This window comes from Diadema antillarum, unplaced genomic scaffold (genome assembly GCF_040938485.1).
Source record: "Diadema antillarum isolate AM-2024a unplaced genomic scaffold, OU_Dant_1.0 seq00001793_RagTag, whole genome shotgun sequence".
Taxonomy (NCBI): Eukaryota; Metazoa; Echinodermata; class Echinoidea; order Diadematoida; family Diadematidae; genus Diadema; species Diadema antillarum.
In genome coordinates this window covers 23,248-50,495 of record NW_027272471.1, presented here as the reverse complement: position 1 = coordinate 50,495, position 27,248 = coordinate 23,248, and the positions used below count along the sequence as shown (strand labels likewise).

Sequence of the window (27,248 nt, the reverse complement as noted above, 5' to 3'; positions counted from 1 at the left end):
CGCTCTAATATTTTTGGTTCGACTTCTAGCTGGGTGACCTTACGTGACCTGGGTTGCTCCACTTTACTCGATGATTTATGAACGCAAACTCACTGTCCCAAAGTCATAAATTAATTCTCATTTACGTGAAAGTGAGACAAAATTCAACCAATTATCAGTGTCTGCGTACATGTTGCATGTATGTTTGTGTTACATTGCATAGTAGTAACTTTTTATCACCGCCATACTGCCACCCCCAAAATCGACGTGACCACCGAGTTGTGTGGTACATCTATACGAGTAAACATTTTTCGCCTTCGATGCATGGATGGTATGCCGATCTCCGCCTCTCGGAATGAGCAGCCATACAATACGCAGTAAGAAATGCATGTACACCTGCCTGTAATAAGTGATAATGGCGACTGGTGCTGTGGGAATATTCTTTACTTGAAATCGTCGATCTTTATTGGAAACATCTGACTGAATTAGAATCAACACGTTCTGAAGAATTAAAAAGGAGGGCAGAATGGGGGATAAAGAGCGGCCTCATGCGCGGATGCTACGAAGACATCAAGAAGAGGCGAAAGCTGTGCGGGAAAAGGTGTCACTGGCGGTGCGGGAAAGCCGAGTGTTAACTGTAAGTATAGTATCAATGGGGGACCGGCCATCAATGAATGTGTGCACGCACCATTCTGTGGTGTGGTGGTGGTGGAGTGGTGGTGGTGGTACAATTTACTGCATTGGTAGAAATTTAATTTCGTAGCACGGAACTCACCGACCGCCACTACCGTGTATGGCACAAAGTTTATGTGGATCCCGACTGTTACGAATGCTCTCTTTTATTCTGGATTTGTTGACTTATTATGCTTCAGAATGTTTGTCTCACGTGCATGGTGGTAGTCATGTAAATTACAATGGAGCATACAGTAGTTCTAGTAAACGTCAGCGATGTCCATCACTATCACTCAGGCATAAAGCATCAGACCACAGTCAGCTTGTAAAGACTTTGCTTTGGTGTTCACTGGTTGGGAAGGGATGGGGAATAAAGATCTAGACTATTAAAGTAGCAGGTTAGTGTGATAAAATATCAAAGGGAAAGATAGTTATGGGTATTGACATAGTGTCACCACATATCTAACAGCTTGTGGTCAGCTTACAGTAAACTTTTAAGTTCATTTTGTGATTGTTGGTGTTTTTGTTTTTTCACTAGATATCTTGTCTTTTTATTTCTGATTCCATGTACCGGTAATAGGAACGAAGTGTTAAATTTACACAATCGGTGATTATGCAAAATATGTTTAGGAGTGTACGTAGCCCCACAAATTGTTTCAACTACATGTAAATGAATGATAAAACTGCTGAACATATTTTACATGCAATTTTAATACAAAACTAGAATTTGAAAAGCACTCTGATCATATGAGAGTGCAGACTTTTGCCAAGCAGCTACACATTTCTACCTATAGGCCTAGATGCTAGTACATGCAACATGCTGAAATTGTTCAATTTCCCAATATGGAAGCCTTTTGTTTAGAACATCAACTTCCAGCTGCATGGCACCTCGCCAGAGCAGAACACACGCTTCAGAGCGCTTAATAATACAAACCTCTAATATACAGTGTAGGCCTACACTATGCAACTTGATCCATTTCAAGACTCCATTTCAAGACTCTTTCTGCAAAAAAAAAAGATCAAAAATCCTTCAAAAAACCCTGTAAAAATTCATTACCATTTACAAGTTGCCAACTGCAAATTTAAGCATCTGTTCCCTTTGTCATTATCAACTTTTCCTGCCAGTTTCATGCAAATCCATCCACAACTTTTCAAAGTTATTTTCACACAAACATACAAACAAACAAACCAATGCTGTTGAAAACATGACCTCCTTCCTTGGCAGAGGTATCTAGGCCTATTGTGAATGTGATTAGATTTCCAGGTAATGATGTACCGTAGGTAGTCAAACAGTGACAAATGATAATGCAGAATCTTTTATAAATCTAACAAAAAAGTAACAAAGACCCTCCCTACCTGGCCACATGTACCGGTACCCTAGCTAACTCCTAGTCTAGAATACTGTATATGCCGAATATATCGCGAGGTTTTTATTTTCGCGAATTTTGCGAGTCAGGTGCTATTCGCGAAATTAAAGACACGCGAAAATATTGACTCTGATCCTGATGTGAGTGTGACGTACGCGTGTACACTTCTCAGTTCAGTACAGGACTCCCCGATCGCGAATTTAACCACTCGCGAAATCGTCGGGAGTTCCCGATTCGCAAAAATTTAGACTCGCGAAATATATGGCGTTTACAGTAAATAGTGTACCCATTCCCACAGAGGGTAGGCCTACACTACAGTTACATGTACACTAGCAAATGCATGTAGACATCTGCAATCCCTCAGCCCCCAATCTCCTTTTCCCATGCATAACTTCCTAACCTCCCTTCCCTCCACAAGTTCACTAACCCACTCAGTTCACCCACCCATACACATCACCCCCCCCCCCCCCTAGGTTTTTGTAGATTCATTTCCATTCACATAAAAAAAGGGACAGTAAGATAACGGGAGTTGATAAACAAAGTAACATGTTTTCATAATTCTGACACAGCAAAAGTATTTCCTTAATGTATACTATTATTTTTTAAACAGAGGAATTAACTGAAATTAAAACTTTGTTTTAGCAAAACAGAATGAAATCAAGTTACTTTAATAGACCAAGCATACCCACTCCCCCAGGCTCTCCACAGCTGCCCCTCAAACCTTGCACTCTACATCTGTCCTATCCCCTTTACACACACACACACACACACACACACACACACTTGCATAATTACACATACAATATGAAATATGTAATAATAGACACACTATCCACATTTACGAATAAAGGACTGCACTATGTTTGCAATCTACAATATTCTGAGTACAACTCAACTGTACTGGTATTGGTTAGGTATATCTCTTGGGATGAGATGTATCAAGCATTGCTACTAAACACATTGTAGGAAAGAGAAAAAATAATACTTGTACCACTATGGCCGTGTATATGCTTCCCCTTTTTGGGCCAGTATCAGCGTTTTGAAACGTGATTAGTGCAAAACGCTGTTGCGTTCATGCTCACTTCGAAGGAAACGCTGATTGAAAACGCCGATCCAAAATACACAAAAAGGTGCGTTTACGATCGGCGTTTCTAATCACGTTTGACGGGGAAGCATAAACGCAACAGTGTTTCTATTACGTGTTTAGAGTGACGTCATCTAAACGCCTTTCCGGTTCACATGAAAAAGCGCGCGCCCGGCCAGCCAGCTACCCTGGCCTGTTCAATTTTCCCATGTACTGTGTATACGCATGTCTTTCCCAGCTGCTCTCCCAGGCCAGGCCACCAATTGCAGCGCGCGCCCCAATTTGACCTGCCTCTGCTAAGGTTAGCAAAGCAATCGCAAACGCTCTTTCCAAGGCTCGAAGAAAGTGAGCATAAACAGTGCTCCCTTGAACGGCGTTTTGAATCAGCGTTTCAAAACGCTGTTTCTGCCTTCGCAAATTGAGCATAAACACACCCTAAGACATCAAAGGGATTGGAAAGGCTAAATCTAAATTTTCATTGTATTCAGGCATTCCCATTTCAGCAAATATGATGCCATGTTATCTGTTTTAATGGCAGTGTTATTTTCTTCTATTTTTCTTCCATTATTATGTGAGAAAATTGGTTAATTTTTTCTTCAAGATTTCTGCATTTGTAGAAGCCCTTCCAGGCCTACATGTATAACATTTCCAAGTAAAACAAAGACCTTTGTCTTCAGTGCCATTTTTTTAAAACCTCATAATTGCAGGAAAAAAAGGATATTCCTTTCCCTTAGTACTTACATGAAACCAGCATGTGGATCAAACTACTAGTATGCTTTCCAACCTATGTACATTATATGTTCCATTCTATGCAGAAGTTTTTGCAACCATCCTATCCTCTGGGTTTGTACAAATCTAAAGTTATTATTGTCAAACCACCACCTTTATAATTCTGGTACACTTAGAGCTGTAGCTCTAATGATGTGGTGTTTTCTAATGTTTGTTTTTGTGCTTGTTTTTGTTTTGCTTTGTGGTTTGTTTGTTTATTTGTCTGTTTGTTTGTTTGTTTGTTTGTTTGTTTGTTTGTTTAAACTCATGAAAGTGACAGATTATGAACATGAGGAAAAGTGATACTTACTGTACATGTACTGCATATATACCGATTCAAGTGAAACTGGACTGGCATGAAAATGAGCCCTAAGTAAATGTAAGTGTTAATAAACTTGTATTAAAACTAACAGCAGTTACAAACTGTATGAATAAATTCCACTGCTAAGAAGGGGAAAAGTCTTGGCCATCCAAAACTGTAGTGTTGCTTGTGTATAGACTCTTTTATTTTATTTTCATATAGCGTCACATATTCTCCAGTACAATTACAACAAAAAAGAAGCTTTTGTCCCATCAGTCTCAATGTGAGATTTGTATGCCTATACTGTACATAGTGTACATGTCTTTCGCTCTATATCAACGACTGCATACATGTAGGTACATGTACATTTGCTGTCAAGATTCAGATTCGAAGTTGCCCCAAGAATATTAATAATGTGGATTTAGCACATTCGGAAATGTTACTAAAATGTCAGTGAAGTTTGAGGAAAGTCAGACAATCCATTCAAAAGTCTTTTTTTTTTTTTTTAAGGTTTGCCTACAATGTGCAATCATCATTTTAAACCTGTCGATGATGAGTCCCGAGTGTACTCGGGCAAATGCCTATAGGAAATGCGTGTTGTAGCAAAATCAGCCCGTCCTCAACGGGTAACATATATACGAGGACTATGAGGAATAATTTCCCTGTTATCACATGGCAATTTTTTAATTAAAGCATTTTCATATGACTGCTATACAAAATGTCTCGTTTTTTGTTTTTGTTTTGTTTTGTTTTTTACATACACGACTGTACAGAACTTTGTAAAGTGTTTTCCCATTGATCAAAACTGTTAATCAAATTTGAGATGTAAAATTATTCCCTGGACTACATTTACATCATGTACGTTTGTACAACAATTTGTGATATCACAGTACAATTGTACTTAGAGAAATGATGGGTCAAAAGAGAATTCACCAAAACTTAATTGTTTTGATAAGTTTATTTGTTGCTGTTCATGAAAGTGCAAGTTGTATAGGTGTATATTATTTGTATCAGGTAATTTATTACCCCAGCCATCTTGCAAAGAAGGTACATATAAAAGGAAAACTTATCAGAGATATATTTTGTAGATCATACAAAATATTTCAAATTCGAGCATTTTTTTTTATTCATTTTTTTTTTTTATAGCGTAGATTGACCATTGCCACCAAGGCTGTGCTGTGGCTTCTGATTACTTGGAAAATTCTTTGCACCATGACAAGATATTGTTTACAATCTGGAGCAATATCATCAAATGTGAGATAATACTGTACAATGTACAGACTCTATAGCTTCATCTCTCTTTCAGTCTTTACATATGCTTGAAAAGTTTGTGATACCTCACTCAATAACATGTTCACCACTGTGAGTCATTGTGTGGCCAGTAAAGAAATAATCACACAGTTCTCTACCAGTGAGATCGCAGGATTTTTGCTACCCATTCTTGCCACTGATGAAGAGATGTACTGTACATTGTAAGCCAAGGTGTTGATGTCAGCAGCTGGAAAAATAACTTTTTCCGTATTGCGAATCATAAGCAGTACCGTACATCAAGAATTTGAGGGAAAAGACACTATGCAGATGGTTTTAATTTGTATTTCATGACATAAGAGGAAAAAAAGACTTGTCGGTCTATGGGAGACTTGCTACAGCAAGTGATGACATTTCCTCATCTACAATGTGCAGCACCCTTCACCCTCGATTATCCGGCCTCCTTTTATCCGGAAATCTTTATTATCCGGACGCGTTCACGCAGTGAAGGACTTTTTTTTTCATCCAAAAATTGAGAAAATCATGGATCTATTTCACTAATTTCATAGGATGTGCATGATAGGTTTCTCAATATCTAATGAGGTAAAACATGATTTTCACATAAAGATGATATACTTTATTTTTGTGAAGACGGGACTACAATTTTGCGCAGGCTAGCATAGATTACGCCACCGTTGCGGGATACGCTACCTGCCTAGCTGCCAGTGCACTGGGAGTGTGGTTGCTGCCAAAATCACTTTTTTTGTGTGCATACAATGTACTTTGTGGAACTTCCAAATGCCATAATCTGTCCATTGAGACTACACGGATGTTTTGTTGCAACTTTTATCGTTGTGTTTGGTAGATTTCATTTCAGGCCATATTCACCACCATGACCATGCAGTGTCAAATAAATAACATAATTTACCTGAAGTGTTGTAGAGTAGATGAAGAGTGTAATTTAGGAAAGCTCACAGATTGTACATGGAAAGCAAATAACCTTGTCATTCTTTTCAAATTTAAAGGCATGATGTACTATTTGCAGATTATGAAACAAAAACCCAGCATAAGTGCTTAATAATAGTTCTAAAATGTGAGTTAGGGATAGAAACAACCACTGTAAAAGTTTGAATCCGTATAATAGATGTTAACTAAATTGTTAAATACGCAAAATATTAACAGTAGGGGTTATAATAAAAATGTTTCCAGGCTATAAAACCGTCTACAGTTAAGGTTTATTGTGAGTAAAATACCGATGTTTCCTTACATTTTAGGCTTTATTGCAAAAATTTTTATGGTAGGATGTTTTGTGATACTACAGACCTACACATTATGTGCATATACAGTTGTATGCATCAAATGTGTTGTCTTGAACCTTTTTTTTTCACTGTTCCCAAAGGTAAACTGGCCCTTTAAATGATTATACAGTAAATCATGCTTAATAATGGAGTGAAATCACGAAGAGTGATACAGATACAGACTGTGTACATGTAAGGAAATTTTAAAAAAAACTAAGCACAGAAGAACATAGTTTTAAGAGGAATTAAAAGTTTATTTGATGAAAATCGGTTTTGAAATGGCTGGGACATACAATGAACATGTAGTATCAAAAAGCAAGCAAGGTCTTGATAAAAGGTGGGACCCACCTTTTATTAGAACCACTGTGTTCTGCTTTGCTTTTGGATATTTCAGCCATTTCCAAACAGATTTTTAGCAAATAGACTTTTAATTCCTCTTAGAATTGTGTCCTATTTGATATTTCATATATTAAAGTGGTTTCTAAATTACCTCACAAAAAGTGAAAACCTGAATCTCCTTGAGCAACCAAAACTATACCATCCCTCTTTCTTGGCAAATATTACATTGTTTTAAAGTCCATGTACAAATTTGTACAACATCAGAAAATGTGCAGATTACACGTGTAAAATACAAAATATTGTTTGACCAGGACTTCTAAGGAATTAACAACTCTAGGAGCGTGATGTATGATGAATCTGTTTTGTAAGTTTTACTGTTTCTACATTGTACAAATTTACAAATTTGTAGCTGTCATGTTATCAAGTTTGATAATAGTGCCAATGCAGCTTGAATCATTGAGTGCTATCACAAAGCAAAGGAAGGCGGAGCCCGGATTACACTGGTTTTGTTTCACTTCCTGAGCCAGGGTCAGTGTAGTCTCATTGGCCAGATTTCAGAACTATTTCTGAATTACTGTGAACAGTGTGCTTTTGAAACTACAGTGTGCATTGTAGGCCTACATAATAGTTGAGAAATTGCTTTGTTTACAGTGACAACAAAAAAGAACAAGAAAGGATGGTTGTTCATACTGATGAGTTGTCACTTTTTAACCTTATCTGACTAGATATAAATGCACAGTTTGTTTCAGTAAATCAATGGAAATTGTAGTTTTAAATAAAGACTTGATGGTTCTCTGTCAATAGCCATTCTGTTTCGTAACAAAATGCTGGGTATTGAATCTGAATTACATTACATAGTAGCATGTTAGAATTCAATTCAGGAATAAGACTATGGATGATGTTTGATAAAGTGACTTTAACAACTTCATTCCCAGCTCTTGCCAGGCATCACACCACTTTTCCTTAATGACACATGACAACCTTCAGTGTTCATGGCCACTTGGGAATGGGTTCAGTAGCTTCAGGGGGGAAATTGGGACTCAGTGATTCTTTCCTACAAGTCATTGTTAAACTTCCATATAATTACTTGATGTGTTAGGCTGTCATACTACTTGTATTTTACCAGTTAACCTATGTATTTGCAAAGTCTGCCACTTAGGGCCTAACATTATTATAATCAATGTTTCATGTGTTTATCAATGTTGATGGATTCCATGCTAGGCTCCAACAAAATCCTGTAGTGATGCCTTTTACATGTACTTGAAAGAAAAAAAAATATAGAAAAAACTTCAAGGAAAAAAAAAAATCATATGAAATTCAGATATAATTTAGAGAGACTTCCCTGAAATCACGCAGTTTCCTGTACTTTATCTCAGTTTAGTGTACATGTTTATGGGTCAGGATCTCTATGAGGAAGTGAAACTGACATTTTCCTCCCCAACATATCCACATTTGAGTTTGGACTTTAGATCCCACTCATCTGAAGGTTTATGTATGAGGTACACAGATGCAAGCATGAATCAAATCAATGAGTCACGTGTACTAGGCTTGACAGTGGTGAGAGATACTTCCATTCTCAACATTCTCAGCTCAGATTGACCTGGAGTCTATGAGAGAACAGACTGACTGGAATCTCTGCTGCTGTTTGCTGAACATTGATTGACATACTGTAGCGTACTAGAAGTTACAGGCTGTTGCAGACGTTTGAAAGGAATGTAATTTACAGTATAGGGTCTGACAGCAGTGCAGGATGTGAATGAGTTTCATGCAGTCTTAGTAGAGCTGTGATGTAAAAAGTGTAAAATTACAGTTACAATGTACAGTCTGTGGAGCTCCATGGTCTTATCTTTCTTTGTTGCGGTTTGTTTGTACAACAAGCCAAGGCTTTGATGATGACTAGAACTAGTGGAGATACAGCCTTTCTTTTAGGGGGAGAACATCTCAGCAAAGATACAAGCACATTTATTCCTTTATATTACTAAAGCTCTGTCAGTCCATTGTTTAATGTCATGTATACAATGTACAGTACTGTAAGTACTGATATCACGATGTTGAATTAGTCACTGTTTATTACTGTTGTCATGAAAAAGAAATTGCATAAACTGATTCAATCACACAGCCAATAGTAATACATTCAAATGCTTGCATGGCTTTAAAATGCAGTCAGTTATGATGTATTTTGTATGGTTTAAGAGGTTATTTCCACATATTTACATGTACAGGAGTACCAGATATTGTTTCTCACCAAAGGGAGACAAATCTGTGTGTCCTGCATGCGATTACAATGAAGTGTATAATTTACTACATGTATGAAGCACAGGTCTCTTATACTCTTTTAAGTATCATTGGTTATACAATTGTATATGCATAATACAATACATGCAATTTAATTTTGTGTCCTGTGAGGGTTAATTGTTAACAAAATTGTAGTGCATACATGTACATTGTACATGTATATGTACCGGTACACGTACATGTATGGAAAACCTCCTGGTAGTGTCCTTTTAGTAGTCTATAGTACATGTACATTGTATGTAGGCCTGCAAGTAGTAAGATAGTATCTCCAGGCACGATCTGTGGTGGAATTACAGTAGAAGAAACAAAGCATGTTGACCACACATTGAAGCTTTCATAGCAACAGAATAAATAAGGTTGTTTGGGAAACCATAAAGGTTTGCTCTAAGACGTCATTTAGAGTGTGCGTTTAGGTCTTTATGGTACCTGTTGTGTATTTGATGCATGATTTATTTGCAGTGATTCCAGTGTTTGGCATTTTATGGCTTTCAGATTGAAATGACACCTCCATACACAGTACAAAACTTATAGGCCTACAGACTCTAAATACCCTATTTCTGTCTTTTCTTTAAATTCAGTAATAAGTCTTAATCTACTGCATCTAATTACTGTAGGATTGTAGTATTTTGACAGCGATGACATGTCAGAGGGAGAAGGTATTTGTGTCTAGATTATGAACCCCAAAGATGTGATGTACTATGATATTATCTGTAGTATTGTACAAACCAAGGGGAAATTGTAAAGCAAAGACAGTACTGCCTACATGTACATTGCATGTGGTTGCAACCCATTTTAATCTTTAGTCAAACTGTCTCCATGAACATTATATTGACACCTCTATCCTGTTATAAATGGAATGGCATTTCACTTATTATGAATGTGAGCTCTATAATTGAGAGTGTTATTTGGTATACAGTAGAAGTACTGTACCAAAACGGTAGAAACAAGGTTTTCTGTATCACAATTCAAATAGTGTAATGTATTTAACGAGATACAATGTACATGTATACATACAGTATGCATTTTTAGTTATTCTTTTTGTGTAAATGTTAGTATCTACAGTATGTTTTGATATTGCACAAATTGTAAAGTGTAGGGCCCTTAAAGTACTGTACACATTCATCATAGAAAATGACTAGTAACCCATTGCTTTATGAACCCTTACTACTTTATTAGTTTTTATTCCAGCTGTAAAGCCAAAAGTTGAAATGATAAATACATTTTTAAAGGGACCGTACAGTACTGGTTGAGGTGGGGATTTAGGTTTTTTACATTCCTAAGTGAGATAATGAGAAACCTCTTATGAAATATGAAAGAGCATAATTTTTAAAGAGGGATTTGATGTTTATTTGATGAAAATTGGTTTTCAAATGGCTGAGATATACAAATCCCAAAAAGTGATACAACAATTACAATAAAAGGCGACAGGTCACAACTTTTATTAGGATATCTTTGTTTCACCTTGTTTTGGATATCAGTTATTTCAAAACCAATTTTCATCAAATAAATTTTTCATAGCCCTTAAAATTGCATGCTCTTCGACATCTCATAGAGTGGTTTCTGAATATCTTGCAAAACATTAAAAGCTAAATCCTCACCTTAACCAGACTATTCATTTTAAGTAAAATGATTTATTTGGAAAATAATAGTCTTATCCTCATCATGTGTATTTTCTCTATATCAATGAAACTGTTTACATTAAGATGATTTACAGTTCTACATTGTACATTAACATCAAAGTATGACCACTTTTGTTACATGTATGATGTGTGGGAATGAAGGACATTTGTACACAGAAGTGACAGAACACATGTAGCCTACATGTACACATCTCACATGCAATCCCATGGTGGCAGATCGAGCTACTGGTGCCTATGGTGGCAGTATACAGACTTACAGTGTAGTTCAGTGCTCACCTGATAGCGGGGAACTTCATTGGCAGTAATACTGTATGCATACGAAGTGCAACCGAAATTAACGTACTGAAGTAAAGATTTTATGTGTTACAATGTATTTTCACTGGTGAATCAAAACCATAATCTGCTTCATTAATGTTTTGGCAGAAATAATTCACTTGCCCTCATTACTGTCTAGAAAGTGATAATATATCTTAGTTTAAAGGGATGGTACAGTATTGGTGGAGATGAGAATTGGCTTTTTACCTTTTTGCGAGATACAATGTACCAAGAAAACACTTGAAATAGTATAGAGCATACCATTTAAGAGGAATTCAAAGTTTATTAGAATGGCTCTGTTTTGGATATCTTAGCCATTTCAAAACCAATTTTCATCAAATCATCTTTCATATTTCATAAGAGGTAAACTTTTCATTACCTCCTTTCCAAAATGTTAGAAACCTGAAATTAGGTCTGAACCAAAACTATGCAATCCCTTTAAAAATAGGCCTACATGTATAGTACATTATAGAACAGGGATGCAACACTCACTGTTTACACAAGTGTAGATTGAGAGCAAGGCTCAAATGGGGGAATCGCTTGTCTCCCAACTACTCCTCTAGGAGCCGTTGTATAGGGTCAGCCTTGTGTGTATCATGATCACTTCTCACTGTAATCTACACTGCCTTCCTCATGCAGGAAACACACCCAATTAACTAACACATTAATTCAATCACCCTGCACAAGTCCTGTATCCCAAGATAAACTTGTTATGGTATTTAAAACATTGAAGGTCATCTTCCTGTTTTGAAACTTAGAATACGCTGTACTTCAAGTCTGGATTGAGATACGATGTAAAAATGTACAGCTGTATACTGTATGTGCTATAATTTTCGCATACATAAATTTTCGCGAATTGCCGCTGTCACACATTTTCGCGAGTGGTTAAATTCGCGATTGGGGGACCAGAGAAAATATGAAGTGGCAAAGAAAGTGTGAATTTTCAACTTACTAGCATATAAGAATGATACTAGTTATACACTGCATGAAAAAGACTTGCCAAACTCTGCGAACTAGTAAGTTAGAATTCAACATTTTTGAAGTGGTTAAGTCCATTACGCTAGATTTCTGACGAGTGGTCCCCTTGCGATAATGGATTGGCTCTCTACAGTATTCGTAAGTAGACGTGGACGTGCGTAAACAAGCTTAGCCAGTATGGTCTGTTCGGTAAGCCGTGACATGGTATTCTAGTACTGAAATGTTCGTATCATCAAGGCAAGGGATTCATTTTGGAAGGTAATATTTTTGCGTGTTGTTAATTTCGCGAATAGCTCCCGACTCGCGAAATTCGCGAAAATAAAACCCCCGCGAAATATATAGCGTATACAGTAATACATTTGTATACAATTGTACGTTCATGTTTTCAGTCCCATGTACTGCAGTGACTGTATGAAATCATGTAAATTGTGTGACTGTCATGCATTGATGCACATGTAGGGCCTACATGTGTTGTATGATATGCTGTGCAGACATTGTATTATCTGCTTAAATTATGATTTTGTGAACCTTTACCTCTAAGGCATTTTTTTTTTTTAATATATTGTACACCTTCAAATGTTATACCTTCAAGATGCAAGTCAGAGATGTTGACTTTTAGGGCAGTTGAATAAAGGCAGAGTTATCTGGAAGCTTACATTTAATTTGTTTATTTTGTTATGTAAGATTTCCATATCTAATTCCACTATGTTATGACATTAAGTATATAATACAAAAATGTATGTATTATACGTGCACAGTATGTATCCCTTTCTTCAAGCAGTTTCTTTAAAAAGAACCTATGAATGAAACATACAATACAAAATGCGCTGTTACTGGAGACTTCTCTTTTTTCCACATAGCATCTTTTTTAATGCACTGGTACATGTACTGCAGATCCATGTGCCTGTCATATATCCTTATGAATTACCCTTTATGATATTTTAAATGTATAGTGATAGCTACTACCTCAATCACAGAAAGAGAAAACTAATACTGTGAAAGTGGTTTCTTTCGCGGTGGTTTTATTTTCGCGCTTTTCGCGCTTTGAGGTTTAACCGCGAATTTAACATCACGCGAAAATGTTTTGAACTCGTCGCTTGTTACAACGCTGTCATTACCGACCGCGAATTTAAACACACGCGAAAAAGTCGGCACCGATGGAAACCGCGAAAGTTTCTGTACGCGAAAGAAACCACTTTTACAGTAGGCCTACAGTTAGTATACAGTACATGACATTAGATATACAGTGTAGGACTATTTAGTCTTTTTATGCATGGAAAACTGATGAGGAGTATGGAGTAGAAATTATAGGCTACATCTGGATTTATCCTGCACTTGATGTGCACCATTTTCCCCTTCTTTTTATTGAGATGCTTGCCAAACAGACCACATGCTACAGGTGTGAGGAGTGGCAGTCTACTCCTGATTCTTCTCTCCGGAGCTCAGGTTGTGAGACACACTCCTACAAGAGTCCTAGAAGGTGAAATCAGGCTTAGTGGAATACAGTGGAGGATACACAGTGTGACTCTGTGTGTGTGTGAATATTATGTATGGATTCATTAAAAAAAAAGTATTTGTCTTTTTGTCTTTATATTTGGGTTAATATGCATTTTAAGGTACATCCACTGCGTGTGTGCATGTACAATGGAGGCATACAGTGGGTATACATGTATGTGTGTGTGTGTGTATCTGTCAGTCTGTCCTGAGAGGCTGGGAGAAACAGGTGCAGTGAGAATGAGATGGAAGAGAAACATGCTGTCCAGCCATCAGGCGACCAGGGCCAGCCAGCTAGGGAAGGCAGCTAGCTAATGGGATGCACAGAGGCTGATGGGATGAGTCAGACTGGTGCACGTGGAAGATGTCTGCTGGAAGCTGAAAGACTGGGAGAGAGGGAGGGACGGAGAGAGAGAGTGGTGTCCTTGTTGCTGTACAAAGCTGCCGTCTTGTTTGCATAGGGGTGCCAAATCATACATCTGCTGACATTTTAACCCGTTGAGGACGGACTGATTTTGCTGCAACATGCATTTCCCGTAGACACTTGCTCAAGTACACTCTGGACTCGTCCTTAACAGGTTAACCCACTGGTTAAAAGAAAACTGTATCAAAATTGATCAACTTGAATTAGCAAGGCAACCTATAGAGGTTGCCCAATTCAATCTACAATGTAATTGTGTGCCATAAGAGTGGAACATTTTGTGATCAACATTTTTGTATATTTTACGGTGTAATACCATTCAGAAAATAGAAAAAAAAAATGTTTCTACTTCATGTTAGTCTGTTGTATTGTTGGTCAGTTGTTGGTAATTAAGATTAGCAAACAAGAATACACAGAAATTATCTTCCCAAGCTGAGTGTGAATAATTTATTTTTTACAACCTGGCCCACTGTTTGTCTCTGTGCTCTGATAAAGAATATACAGCCAAATAAATGTGCCGACCTTTCACTTGTGTTTTAAGGCGGAATTCAACCCCAAAATGAATAAACTTCCAAAGAAAGAGAAAAAAATACCCTACAGAATGATACAAAAATGATAAAATCACATAAGAAATAAGGAAGCTTACTAGATGTGACATTTTAACATTTCAGATTTTTCCAGAAAACATTTCTTACCAAGTCCTTATATTCAAATCAGCAAGTTGATGACGTCAGTTGTCATGCTCTCACAATTTCTTATGCATTTAATATACAGAAATGACAAAAATCCCATATTTCAGCTGTACAAATAAAAAACTTGTATTGAAACCACTCATAATAAAAAGAACAAATGTTAACTGATATATCTTGGTATGGGAATATGTTTTCACTTGAATTAGCTAAAAATGATTTTTCTGAGTTTCATACATAACATACATGAAAAATTATAAGGGTATGACATCATCAACTTGCTCATTTCAATGTTCATAAGGACTGACTGGTCAAGAAAAGTTTTGCAAAAAACTGAAATTTTAAAATGTCATATCTTCCTTATTTCATATCAGATTTTTGTCATTTGTGTATTAAATATTTTTTTTCTCATTTTTTTTAAAGCTTATATATTTTAGGGATGGATTTCTTCTTTAACCTGTCCCTCCTTAAAGGACAAGTTCACCTTCATATACATGTGGATTGAGTTAAGGCAACAATGTTAGTAGGACACATCTGAAAGTTTGGGAAAAATTCGACAATCCGTTCAAAAGTTATGAAATTTTAAAGTATCTGTGCAATCACTCCTGGAGGAGAAGACTACTACAGTGTATGATGTCACACGTGTACAACGATATTAGGAAAATAAAAGGAGAATTTGACAAAACTTGACTTTTTGAATAAAGTGCACATTTCCTCGACTTGTTACTGACTTATGTTAGGGGTAATATTATTTCCCCTCACTTCTGAAAGAGAGAAGTTGAGTGTTCTTTTATTGTGTGAGAAAAGTGAGACTATCTTGAATTTTCTTTATACTTTCTTTGTAGAGTTGTACTCATATGACATCACAAGCTATAGTAGTCTTCTCATCAAGCCCTGACTGAGCAGAAATTTCAAAAATTCATAACTTTTGAACGGATTGTCCGATTTTCCTCAAACTCTCATTGATGTGTTCTACTAATATTGCTGTATTCACTCAACCCACATGTCTATAAAGGTGAACTTGTCCTTTAAGTTGTATGTCAACCATACCGAATAAAGTCACAGCAAGTACACTCTTGTGTTTGATGTGTTTCAATAAAATTGTATTCTAATCTTGTTTATTGAAGTTTAGGCTTTAAACGTGTTCTAGATGAAATAGAGTGAAATTGTTCTAAATGACTGGTCATGCAGTTCTTATGAATTCAGGTCATAACAGAGTGGAATGTGGTGGGTTTGTCATTGGTAAACAATACTTGAATTGCAAATCTGCTTCATCTCCAAAGTGACTTGATAAAAGGGTAAAATCAAACTGACTGAAGTCTCATTGCAATTGTCATGAAAATTGAAATTATGACAGTATTGCTCAAATTGTATATGCAGTGATTACTGGAAGACTAGTGGAGTGATTGAGGCAATGACATCACATCACGGCCGTAATCTGGCAGAACTGCGTATCTCCTTTAACACATTACGCCAGAAATCGGGTTTAAAGATTCAATGTTACACCTTTCTAAACTGAGATACGATGAGTTGCATTTGTCCTCTTTTCTCGGTCATAATTGGTCTAAAGAATTTATTTCCAGCAAAAAAATGACAATTTGACCTTTTTAAGTAGCAAAAATTACCAATTTAAAAAACTTACGCAGTTCTGCCAGATTAATCGTCGCCAAATTTTTGCAATCGTAATCTGGCAGAACTGCGTATCTCTGGTCACGTGCCCGGGTTGATCAGCCAGAACTGCGTAAGTTTTTGGCCATGCGGGGGGTTTTTCAGGCAGAACTGCGTATCTCTAGGAGATACGCAGTTCTGCCTGATAAGCACGTGTTTCATCAGGCAGAACTACGTATCTCTTTTCGTCGTCAACCACGTGCTTATCAGCCAGAACTGCGTATCTCCTAGAGATACGCAGTTCTGGCTGATAAACACGTGGTTTATCAACCAGAACTACGTATCTCGGTCTATTTTCTGCGGGTTATCTATCGTATTTTACCATCCACCCTCTTACTATTCAGCGGATGCAGTGTCAAAACAATGAATATTTTAGATTGAGTACAATTTTTTTTTTGAAATATTTGTATTGTATAAAGTCATCATCATTGATTCACATTTAATTTCATTTTATCCATTCATTTGTATGAGGAAAATAACTTGCTTTCCCCAAATGTTGTCAGTCTGTGTTCATGTTTCAGTATTATTTAGCGGCACAAGAAGTACTGCTACATCAAAAGCCTGGCTGCTGCTTGGGTTATTGTCGATCTCGTGAAGCATTGCATTTGGATTAAGAATAATATTAGACTAGATTCTAGATGTTAAGCTATATTGTTCATCAAGACTACAGGAACTACACTGTAGACCGTCTAGACCGTAGTCTTTTCAGGCCTAACGATACACTACTAGTAGACGTCTAGAGAGTAGTAGAGCGGTACGTAGGAATCTGCATACGATAGGCCTACTGATCTCATCATTATCCTAGTATTCCTACTCTATGCCCAAAGTAAGAGTAAGCCTAGACCCTTTTGGCTGAAGGCCTAAACTCTATTTAAACTAAAGAATACTAGGAGCTAGGCCTGACTAAAAGTTTATTTACAGTTTTATTAGAAAATAAAAAAATAGACCCTAGTTCTCGTTTGTGTCGACTCCTACTGTAGGCCTTATTGTCGCTACAGTACTAACGTTAGGGTAGTAGTGTTCTAACCGTTACTATCTACGCAGGCCTATTAAAAACGTACGAGAACTCTCGAACTCTGTCTACTCGATTGTCTAGGTCTATGTAACATCCAGACGTCTATTTTGGGGCGTCATTATAACAGACTAGTAGATCAATGAAAATTAGTTTCTAGATTTTCTAGTCTAGACTCTAGATCTAACGCTAGACTCTATATCCAGGTAGGGGCTAAATCTAGCGTTACAGCTAGACTGTTTATTGGGGATCTAGGCCTAGAAGGTACTAATGTTACAGTAGATCTAAGAACAACGTAAAGCCTAACCTGCCTATCTATAATGACTAACGGTAAGTGTATAAAGTCTATAACCTATAATGTCTAGTAGTAGTACTAGACTAGTAGTAATGTATAACTGTTTAATAGAACACAGATCTAAATCTAAGTTTCAGATCTATTTCTAGGGCTAAATGTTTATAATTTAGCGTTTAACCTGTAGATTCTAGATTCTTCATATTACAGACTTCAAGAATGTCTGGCCGAATCAAATCTGGAAAAATAGAAAACTGAGTAAAGACAGAATAACCGGCGATTCAGCCTAAGTTAAGTAACGGTAGGCCCCAGTAGTCTAACATGCTACTAGTAGTAGGCCCCTACTGCACAACTCTACTGGGAGTACCGGTACGGTACCGGTATTAAAAAGTAAACTGTAATTTAAGTGTTAGTATTGGTCAATTTCTGACGTCTGTAGGATTGGATCGAAAATGCCATCGTTATGGACGGTATCCTAGATATTCATTAAACTTCTCGAGATCAATCCCATAGATCCAAGCCCACTAACCGCTTATTACAATGAAAAATAAAATAAAAAGCTATGGTCAATGGATTACAGAATTGTTCGCGTGACCTACGCTACCGCACAGTACATTGATTTCACGTACACTAACAATGGACAAGTGCTGCAGCAGTACTAAGTAGGCCTAAAATTGACTGGAGCGTGATGTCAGACAAGATGCAAACTATAACGTTTGTTAGATCTAGAAATGCTCTAGGCTTAAAAAACACTAGATTGTAGCAAAACTTAATAGTAAGGCATACCGCATATTGACCTGTTTTGAAGCCTGCCAGTCTATGAAGGGAAAGAAAGTGGCAATTTCCCCCAAGAGTAACGAGGGTTATTGCTTTAGCGTGACTGTCGTCGTGTACAATACACGTAGCCGTACGACGTGTCTAGCTAGCTAGTTTAGGCGCAGGCAGGCACTGCTAGCCTGAACGCGCAGCGCGTTCGTCACTACCAAGGTCACGCACGCGCGTGTTAAGATATACCATGTCCGTGCGGGATGCAGGAACACCTTGGTCCAAGCGTTGTCGTAAGTCGACTTACGCAGTTCTGCCTGATTAATATCGGAAAATTCATTTCGAATCTCGACTTACGCAGTTCTGCCAGATTAATCGCCCTCTCTCCTCAGGAATTTTGCCAAAATCACTTTCTAAAAATAACTTTCTGTACCGATTCACAACTTATTTTTTGGCCCACTTGAAAGAGCATGAGAAAAAACACACAAAACACTCAAAACCTGAAAATCGACCAAAATCGACTTAGGGAGTTCTGCCAGATTACGGCCGATCATCTATATAGTTGCACTTGTAGTTGTGCCATTATCATTCTTTTCTTTAGATATGAAAAACTTCAAAATCTCATAACTCATGCGAATTTTATATCTGTTGACTAATTTTAATCTAATTATCAAACAAATGGAATACAAGACAACTTTCAAAACTTCGGCAAGAATAAATAACCTCAAGTAGAGAATTTTTTTTTTTTTAAATGCAACCGTAGCATATGTCATGTCACAGATGAAAGCACATATATTTCATCTTGATATTTTTTCCATCTAAAAGTTTGCTGTGCAATGTAGTTCATTTCTCATTCCAATATCTCAATGGAAATGTTAGTTTCTCTTTCAGGTAAGACCCACCAATAAAAAACAAACAAACAATGAACAAAAGATGATGTATCATTTGGAGAGGAGGGAGCTCTGTATATCCCTTGCTTGCCAGCCACTGTTGTATGTGAATGGTTTGAACCATTCATTATAATGCACACACTGATGATACTAATCCTACCAATCATCAACAAGTAGTTCATTTTTCTAATGTCATTTTTTCGTATTTTCGTATAAAGACCTGTTGAGAAGATATTAATCCTTCTTTTAACACTATGTATTTATACTGCATTTCAATATTCCATGCAGTTATTCCAAACCAGGTGCAGATTAGTCCTAGATGTGTATTAGACTACATGTATGTACTTCAAAATATTTGCTACACTTTTTGTGTTCAAACATGAATTAGCCAAAATGTCATTTTAAAGCTTTTGAACTCTTAAAAGAAAGAGAGAGAACCATATTCACCATAAATAATGAGTGTAGATTCACAAAGTACTTTTTTAACTAACCATGATACTGAGGCATACGCTGATTTTGCATCAGGTAGAGCTTGATAAAAAGTGAAAGGATTCAATTAATGGCATCTAAATTCAAGGATTATTATTAGATAAAAACCTTATGTGCTGTTGTAGCTAAGTTCACTTGACACATTGCAGGATACTTTTAGTTTACTGGCATATTTGCAGTAAAGCTTATCAGTTCCAAGTCTACCATAGCCCCCTCTATTGACAGACCTGGTAAATGTGGCTTTGCATGACAGAGTTGTGTGTGACTGGGTTGGACAAGATCAATGAGCTCCTTGACAAGATGAATAAGAATGCATGAGGTATAAGTCAGCATCTGTGAACATGGGTTGTGAATTCTTAGCATTCCAAGGAATTGACACATGGCCTTCTTTCACACGGGGGACCTATTACCCAAATTCAATTCATAGAGGGTGGCATTTGACAAAGAAACTGTACTTGGTTTGAAGTCAGTGAAGACAGTTTTTCTTGTCTTTATCTTTCAGGAAAAAAAAGATGGAAGAATAGAGTCAAGGGAATATGGCACCTAGAGTCATGGCTTTTCAATGTTTACTTGTTAAGAGAACAGTGATGTTAGTAGTGGGTTTTTTTGTAATGTTTTTTGAATGGGTGTTACAATGATCTGGCAATGGTGTTTTTTACTTTTTAGCTCACCTGAGCTGAAGGGCTCAAGTAAGCTGTATTATAATTGATTCCTGTCCATTCATTATTCTCCATTGTCCATCATCAGTTTTCTGTTGTGTGGTGTACATCTCACATAAACTTTTTGACATTTTCATCTTCTTGAAATCTGGTGGCTCTATTTTAGCCAAATTTGGCAGGAATTATCAGTGGGGGAAAGGAAACATACTGTAAAACATGATATATTCGTAGCGCAAAATATTTGTGAATTGGAGCCGACGGCCTTTTTCGTAGCCTGAAATTTTCGCAAATTGCCTCTGCCATTCAGTGCATGCAGTGTAGACAAGAACTTTCGCGTGCATTTTATTTTCGCGAATCTTGGCGCTCGCGAAATTCATGAATTTAAAGTGCACGCAAACATTCTTCATTTTACAGTAGTTTGTATAAATTGGAGGTGATGCCCCATAGAGGGTTCCCTAGTGTGCTACAAAAATGACAACAACAACAAAGTAGAGCTACGATTGGACTTTCATAAATTTTTTGACATTTCCATCTTCTGCATGAAAACAGGTGACTTGATTTTGATTACATTTGGAAGGAATCATCAATAGGGGTTGGAAATCATAGTTTGTGCAAAGAAATCTATTCAATGCTTGCTGAGGATCACATACTCAAAAGATCACTACTCATATGGTATATGATGCACAGGACTGTGTATTAATCATGAAATTCGTTGATATTTTTTTGAAAAATTGTATTGTATTTATAAATCCATTTATTTGAAAATATGAACTCATTTTGGTCAAAATGTAAATTTGATACATCACTGTCTTTAAATTTCTTTGAATGACATTTCTAAGAGACATCATGATGAGATGTTGGAACTTTATAGAGAGGGATGCATTATACTGCCAAGATTCACCTTTATTTGCTTATATCCTACAGTCGCTTGTATTAATGAAAATGTATGCTTAGGAATTATCCCTTCCCTAGCTGTAGCTGTATGATTCTACTGGTTTCCTTGTCTGGGGAAGGCAGAATTACCACATCCATAGCCGGGATGTCTGGAAAAGAATTCAAATGACATTTTGAGACACTTGTTCGTAATGATATATACATGTACAGTGTGTATATTACGCACACTGTACATTGTTTTTATTATTGTTATTATTATTTTAGTGGTGGAGGAGGGATGGGATACAGGAAGCAGAGAAAGTTGTTCAGAGGTCAAGCAGCTAATTATTCCATTCTTTCAGACCCTGTTGTTACAAGAGTAGCTTTACTTCGTATGCTAGTTTCAGTGATGGTTTCAATAGTGATTGTTGCATTACACATTTACAAGTGCACCGTGAATCATGCCTCAAACATTCAAGCAAATAGTCAAATTCTTGCTGCATGCACAACACTGAATTATACATTATTGTCCAAGAAGAGTGATAATGAAGAGCATTAATAATAGTAAAACTGATAATAGACTATGGCAACCATGATCAGCATTTAATCATGAATAAATAAATGAAAGAATGATAATGAAAGTGATAGTTATGACAGTTAACAATTATACATGTACATGTATATAATGTCAGTATTTTGAGTGGTAGTAGTACATGAAAGAATGTTCCATCTGTAATATGCCTTATACATACTTTTTTAAGTAAGCATAATTTTATCCAAAAAAGATGAGATAGGTAAACATTTGCACATGAGACAGATTAAGGGAGTAATTGCTATCGACTATCAAGATTTTTGCATTCATCTGATAGGAAATTATTCAAATCAAAAGGAAGAAAAAAATGTAGTAGTCGGCCTTGTGAAGTTACATCCCCTTCGTGTAGAGCTCTGTTTTACAGCTGTATATCTATCATGTAGACCTACACCTGTCTGTATGTCTGATGCTGAGCCATCTGCAGTGGGATTCTCTTTCTGACACAAAGTTTCTTACATGTATGAAGATATCATGTGATCAGCTGAAATTCAGTCTACCAACTTTGTTGGTTTAATATTGTTGAGTTCATTGTGATATACTGTAGCACTTTCGTTACCTTCGTCATGTAAGATTTGTGTGAGGAATATAGGTTTTATGTTGAAAAAATACTATGTAATTATCATAATTTATTATTATTATTTTAATTATACACTGTTAATTTGCTTCATATAGGCTCTACATGTAAAGCACATATTATAGGCCCTATACAATAAGATATTTTGTAAAAAAAAATGCAGATACACAAGTACAAACATATAGTATTCGTTAAAAAAATGGTGATAACATTTTTTATCAGCGTATTTATAGTCATGTGAGATCAGTTATGATTATTAAAGAAAGAGGAAGTGTTCTAATGCTGCAGCATACTTAAGATATGCAGCTGAGACCAAGAGACTTCACAATACATGGTAGATTGATCTGGGCTTTATACTTCAATGTGCTTGATACATTATTGTGTGAAATACATTGTAGGTCACATGCATTGCAATTGCATGATGAAAATGAGTGGTTATACCAAGGAGGTATGAAAGAACGTTCTCTCATACCTCCTTGGTTATACGTATACCACACAGTGTGTGTATGTGTAACTTTTTGGCATGTACCATTTGAACACATCGCCTATTCATGCCTTGTGGAAAAACCACTTGAGTCAAAGCAATTAAGTAAGCATAAACTTCTGCTCACAAGAAACTGTAATTTACCACTGTTTGTGTCTTTTGTTTGTTTTGATTACTGATCATTTTTCAACAATTTGTCTATAATATCATACAGAAAGTGATATTAACTGATAAGCAATTTTATGGTATCTAAATGTAGCTTATTTTCTTTTTTTGTAACTCATGTTCTGGAACCCACTTGTATGAGATACTCAAAAGGTCATGCCCACCCATTTTATATCTGTGTATGATAAAATGAATATAATTGCCCTTTGTAAATTTCATATATTTGGTGTTTTGATACTCACTAATCTTTCAAAGTCAGTTGATATTCATGAAATAACCAACATCCCGGTATGGAATCATAGACTACAGGCAACTCAGCGTAGCACAAAGCAAGCCAAGAGCTCAATTTATGCAGCAGACAGGCACTTTCTCTCCCTGTCTCTCCCTCTCTCTCTCTCCCTCTCTCGTCCAAACTGAGCAGATATATTAGTGGGTCTGAGCATGGAGCTACAATGTATGTAGCAGCTCCGTGGTCTGAGGCTTGAGGCCGACCTGCAGAAAACAGTTGTGTGAAGGCATTACTCATATAGGCAGCCTCCAGTCAGCAGATGGGCCTACCTTGTGTCTCTCTCTCCCCCTCTCTCTTGATACTGATGCTGTCTTTCTCTTTTCTTCAGATCTTAGGCAGTCTGGTAATGTTGCACAATTTGCTCAGGTAGAATCTGTTACATTGCTCTCTGCTCATTCAGAATGCAGTTGTGTTGAAGCATTTCACCAGGAACGAATTGCGGAGGATAATATATATATTGGATATGCTTGTGTGTATTCACCTTGTTTTGTGATGCAACTATGTGGAACGCAGAGAAGCAATTTCTTTTTTTGACTGAAACTCGCATTGCTTGGGCTGCATTGCTGATAAGGAGTCATCATACCTGCTGTGTTGCGATCTGGGTTCATTTGTCACAGCGTCCACCCCAAACACCGCCCTCCTGTGTACAGTCACATCTCGGAATAAGCCTCATTTTCCTCAGAGACTTCATCGTCTAGTCTAGTGCAATATTTGACATCGGGTTTGTCCAAGTTTTTTGTGCAATATAGAATGATACTACAGGGAATATACTCCCTATATGCCTACTTCATGGAGGTTCGTCAGTAGTTGTCTGAGGTAGGTTTAATTTACTGAGGGAATGTAGCTGTCATGTCTCACAAGATGGAGAATAATAACAGAGGAATCCAGCGCAAGGCTGCCTCAGAGAAACGGGAACGTGATGTAACGGTGAAGATTGTGAAGCAATCCTCGTCAGTCCGCATAAACAGCTCATCTGGCTCTGCTGAAGCCACCATGCGAATGCTTCTTGCATCGTCCTCTAGCCCACGGTCTAGCCTGAGACGAAGTGAGCCATCACTTACTACACGGACTGTTGGCCCCACCAGCCCTACAAGTCCTACTAGCCCCATCAGTCACTCTCCTCGCATTAAAATCAAAGAAAGGGTTCCAAAGACAGAATCCTACTCAAACCGCAATTCTAAATCTGAATCCAACATCTCTGCCAAGACAAGTCAGTTTGGAAATATACGAAGTTCCACTTCCAGCAGAACATCATCTGGTCCAACAGCAAGAAGGATTAGTGCCAAGAAAGCCCAGTCACCAGAGAAAGCTGAACCAGAACCATCCAAGACCCAAGCAACAACTGAATCTAGGAAAATTGACCTTCTCACGGTTAGCCCATATCTTTGCTTTCACTTTTGAATAATAACTATATGTACATATGTATTACAGGTTGAAGCTGCAATCTTATATATAATTTTTTCATCTGTCCTAGATGAATAAAATATTACCTGTTTCCCTGAAACAGATGGCAGGGTACAGACTGGCACTTTTATCTGTCCTGTTAGTGTTAGCAAATCTCGCTTGTAGTCTAACTTGAAGTGAGATGATATCAATTGCATTCCAGTCTTCTCCATGTTGGGCTTCACACTTTGAATATAATCACAGCTATGATCATACAGAGAAGTAGAACAATGAACAGGTTGCTGTATAACAATACTAACAGAACCAGCAAGTATTATTGCTCACAGTACTCCAAGGGAGTCGTTTGATCTGTCCATGATGATGAATTTCTTTTAGAAAAGTTGATTCTCACATTGCTGTTAACAGGAGGTTACGTACAGAGAAAGAATGTGCAGCCCAAATAGTTTCAGACTGTCTGTGCTCCATGATAATATTGTTAGTATGCCTTGAGTTGCATGTTGAACAAATATGCTTTGTAGTAAGACAAATGAAAGGGGTGTGTGTACACATGGTGAAGGAGAACAAGGAAGATAGACATTGTCATCACTTTGTCATTGCCTGTGTGTCGTCTTTAATCACTCACTGAATTGTGTGAGTCCATGATAACACCTGTCTCTCTAGAAAGACAAAACGTTGAGCTTTTGAATGGCATGTCTGCCTGGTGTTCCGCTGTCCCTGATATTATGGTTGTAGACTGACCCTGGGCAGTAAGTCATTGGTGCATCAGAGTATCATATTGGTCAGGAGGGGTTCACACTGGGGTCTCTTGTATTAAGATGTCAAAGAATATTAGAGGTAGCTTATTATGATGCATATGTTTCATTCTTTGGTAACTCATCATAATCATCTTCTGTTATTTCGAAAATTGAATTTAAAGTGAAAACCTGTCATGGGTGTGTCCAGGGCAGGCCATCTCTTATTAGTATTCTCATTTGTTTTTGTTTTTTTTCTCCAAGTGGTCAAATAATTGGTAAATAACAACAAGTGAAATTACGTTCAGGGTATCAATTGCTATTATATATATATTTTTTTATTTATTTCATTTTATTTATTCATTTATTTTCATTTATTTGTTTGTTTGTTTGTTTGTTTGTTTGTTTGTTTTTTTTTTTTTGGGGGGGGAGTGGCGGCTAAAGAGTACAGGTATAAGTGCCATAGCAACATGAGCAACATCCAACTAGACATAGACCGCAAATATAAAGAAGACATCAGGGGCAATACAGGGTTTAAGACTAATGGCCTCTGAGCTGTTTAGGTTAGGAGATTATCCTTATGAGATTTACAAGGATTTCCCAGGGATTATGTTGTGGTTTGTCTCAACTTCACATTTTACACAGGCCCAGCCACTCAACAGCTCCTCTTTAGAGGGCTGTGTATACCGGTATGCAACAGCTTTCCTGTGCAGTGACCTGAATAAACAGCCATGTGCCTTTTGCCTCAATGAGACTCTATAGGAAAATATGTTTATGTCGAGAAATATTGATTTGTATTTATATTTAAAGATGATATACACTGAATCGACGGCCAGCGCATGCGCACACAGACATCTTATCCGTTCATGGATTTGAAATTTGCGCTGACCGTCAATTCAGTGTACTAGCTCTCCCAAGGTCCTCTCGACAGAGTCACATTCAGTCATCAATTCGAACAGAAAGGGACTATTGGCAGAACCAAACGTTGACCGAAGCCTGTTTTCAATACTTCAGCTTAAGTGGTGAGTCTTCAAATTGAAGACATTTTTGGATTTCAAGTTGATATTTACCCGCGATAATTTTTGGATTTCAAGTTGATATTTACCCGCGATATTACGTCTGTCATGATCCTGAATGCTACAATGCCCAGCCCCATTTAGCTATGCGTATGGGGCTGCTGGTCGCAGTTAATTTAGTGATTCACTGAATTGACGGTCAGCGCATGCGCACACATCACATGCGCACAAATTTCAAATCCATGAACGGATAAGATGTCTGTGTGTGCCCGCGCTGGCCGTCGATTCAGTGTAGCTCTCCCAAGGTCCTCTCAACCGAGTCACATTCAGTCATCAATTCGAACAGAAAGGGACTATTGGCAGAACCAAACGTTGCCCGCAGCCTGTTTTCAATACTTAACTTAACTGGTAAGTCTTCAAATTGAAGAAATTTTTGGATTTTAAGTTGATATTTACC

General features: G+C 37.2%; 1 protein-coding gene across 1 annotated transcript in view; it reads left to right on the top strand.

Annotated features, from left to right (window-relative positions):
- The first annotated feature begins 333 nt into the window (after window positions 1-333).
- Window positions 334-27,248, top strand: part of LOC139712325 (dedicator of cytokinesis protein 11-like) — a 49,884-nt gene continuing 22,969 nt past the window's right edge. Inside the window, exon 1 of the mRNA XM_071624163.1 lies at window positions 334-616. Within this exon, the coding sequence (XP_071480264.1) occupies window positions 506-616 (111 nt within the window). The 5' untranslated portion in view covers window positions 334-505. The remainder of the gene's footprint in view (window positions 617-27,248) is intronic.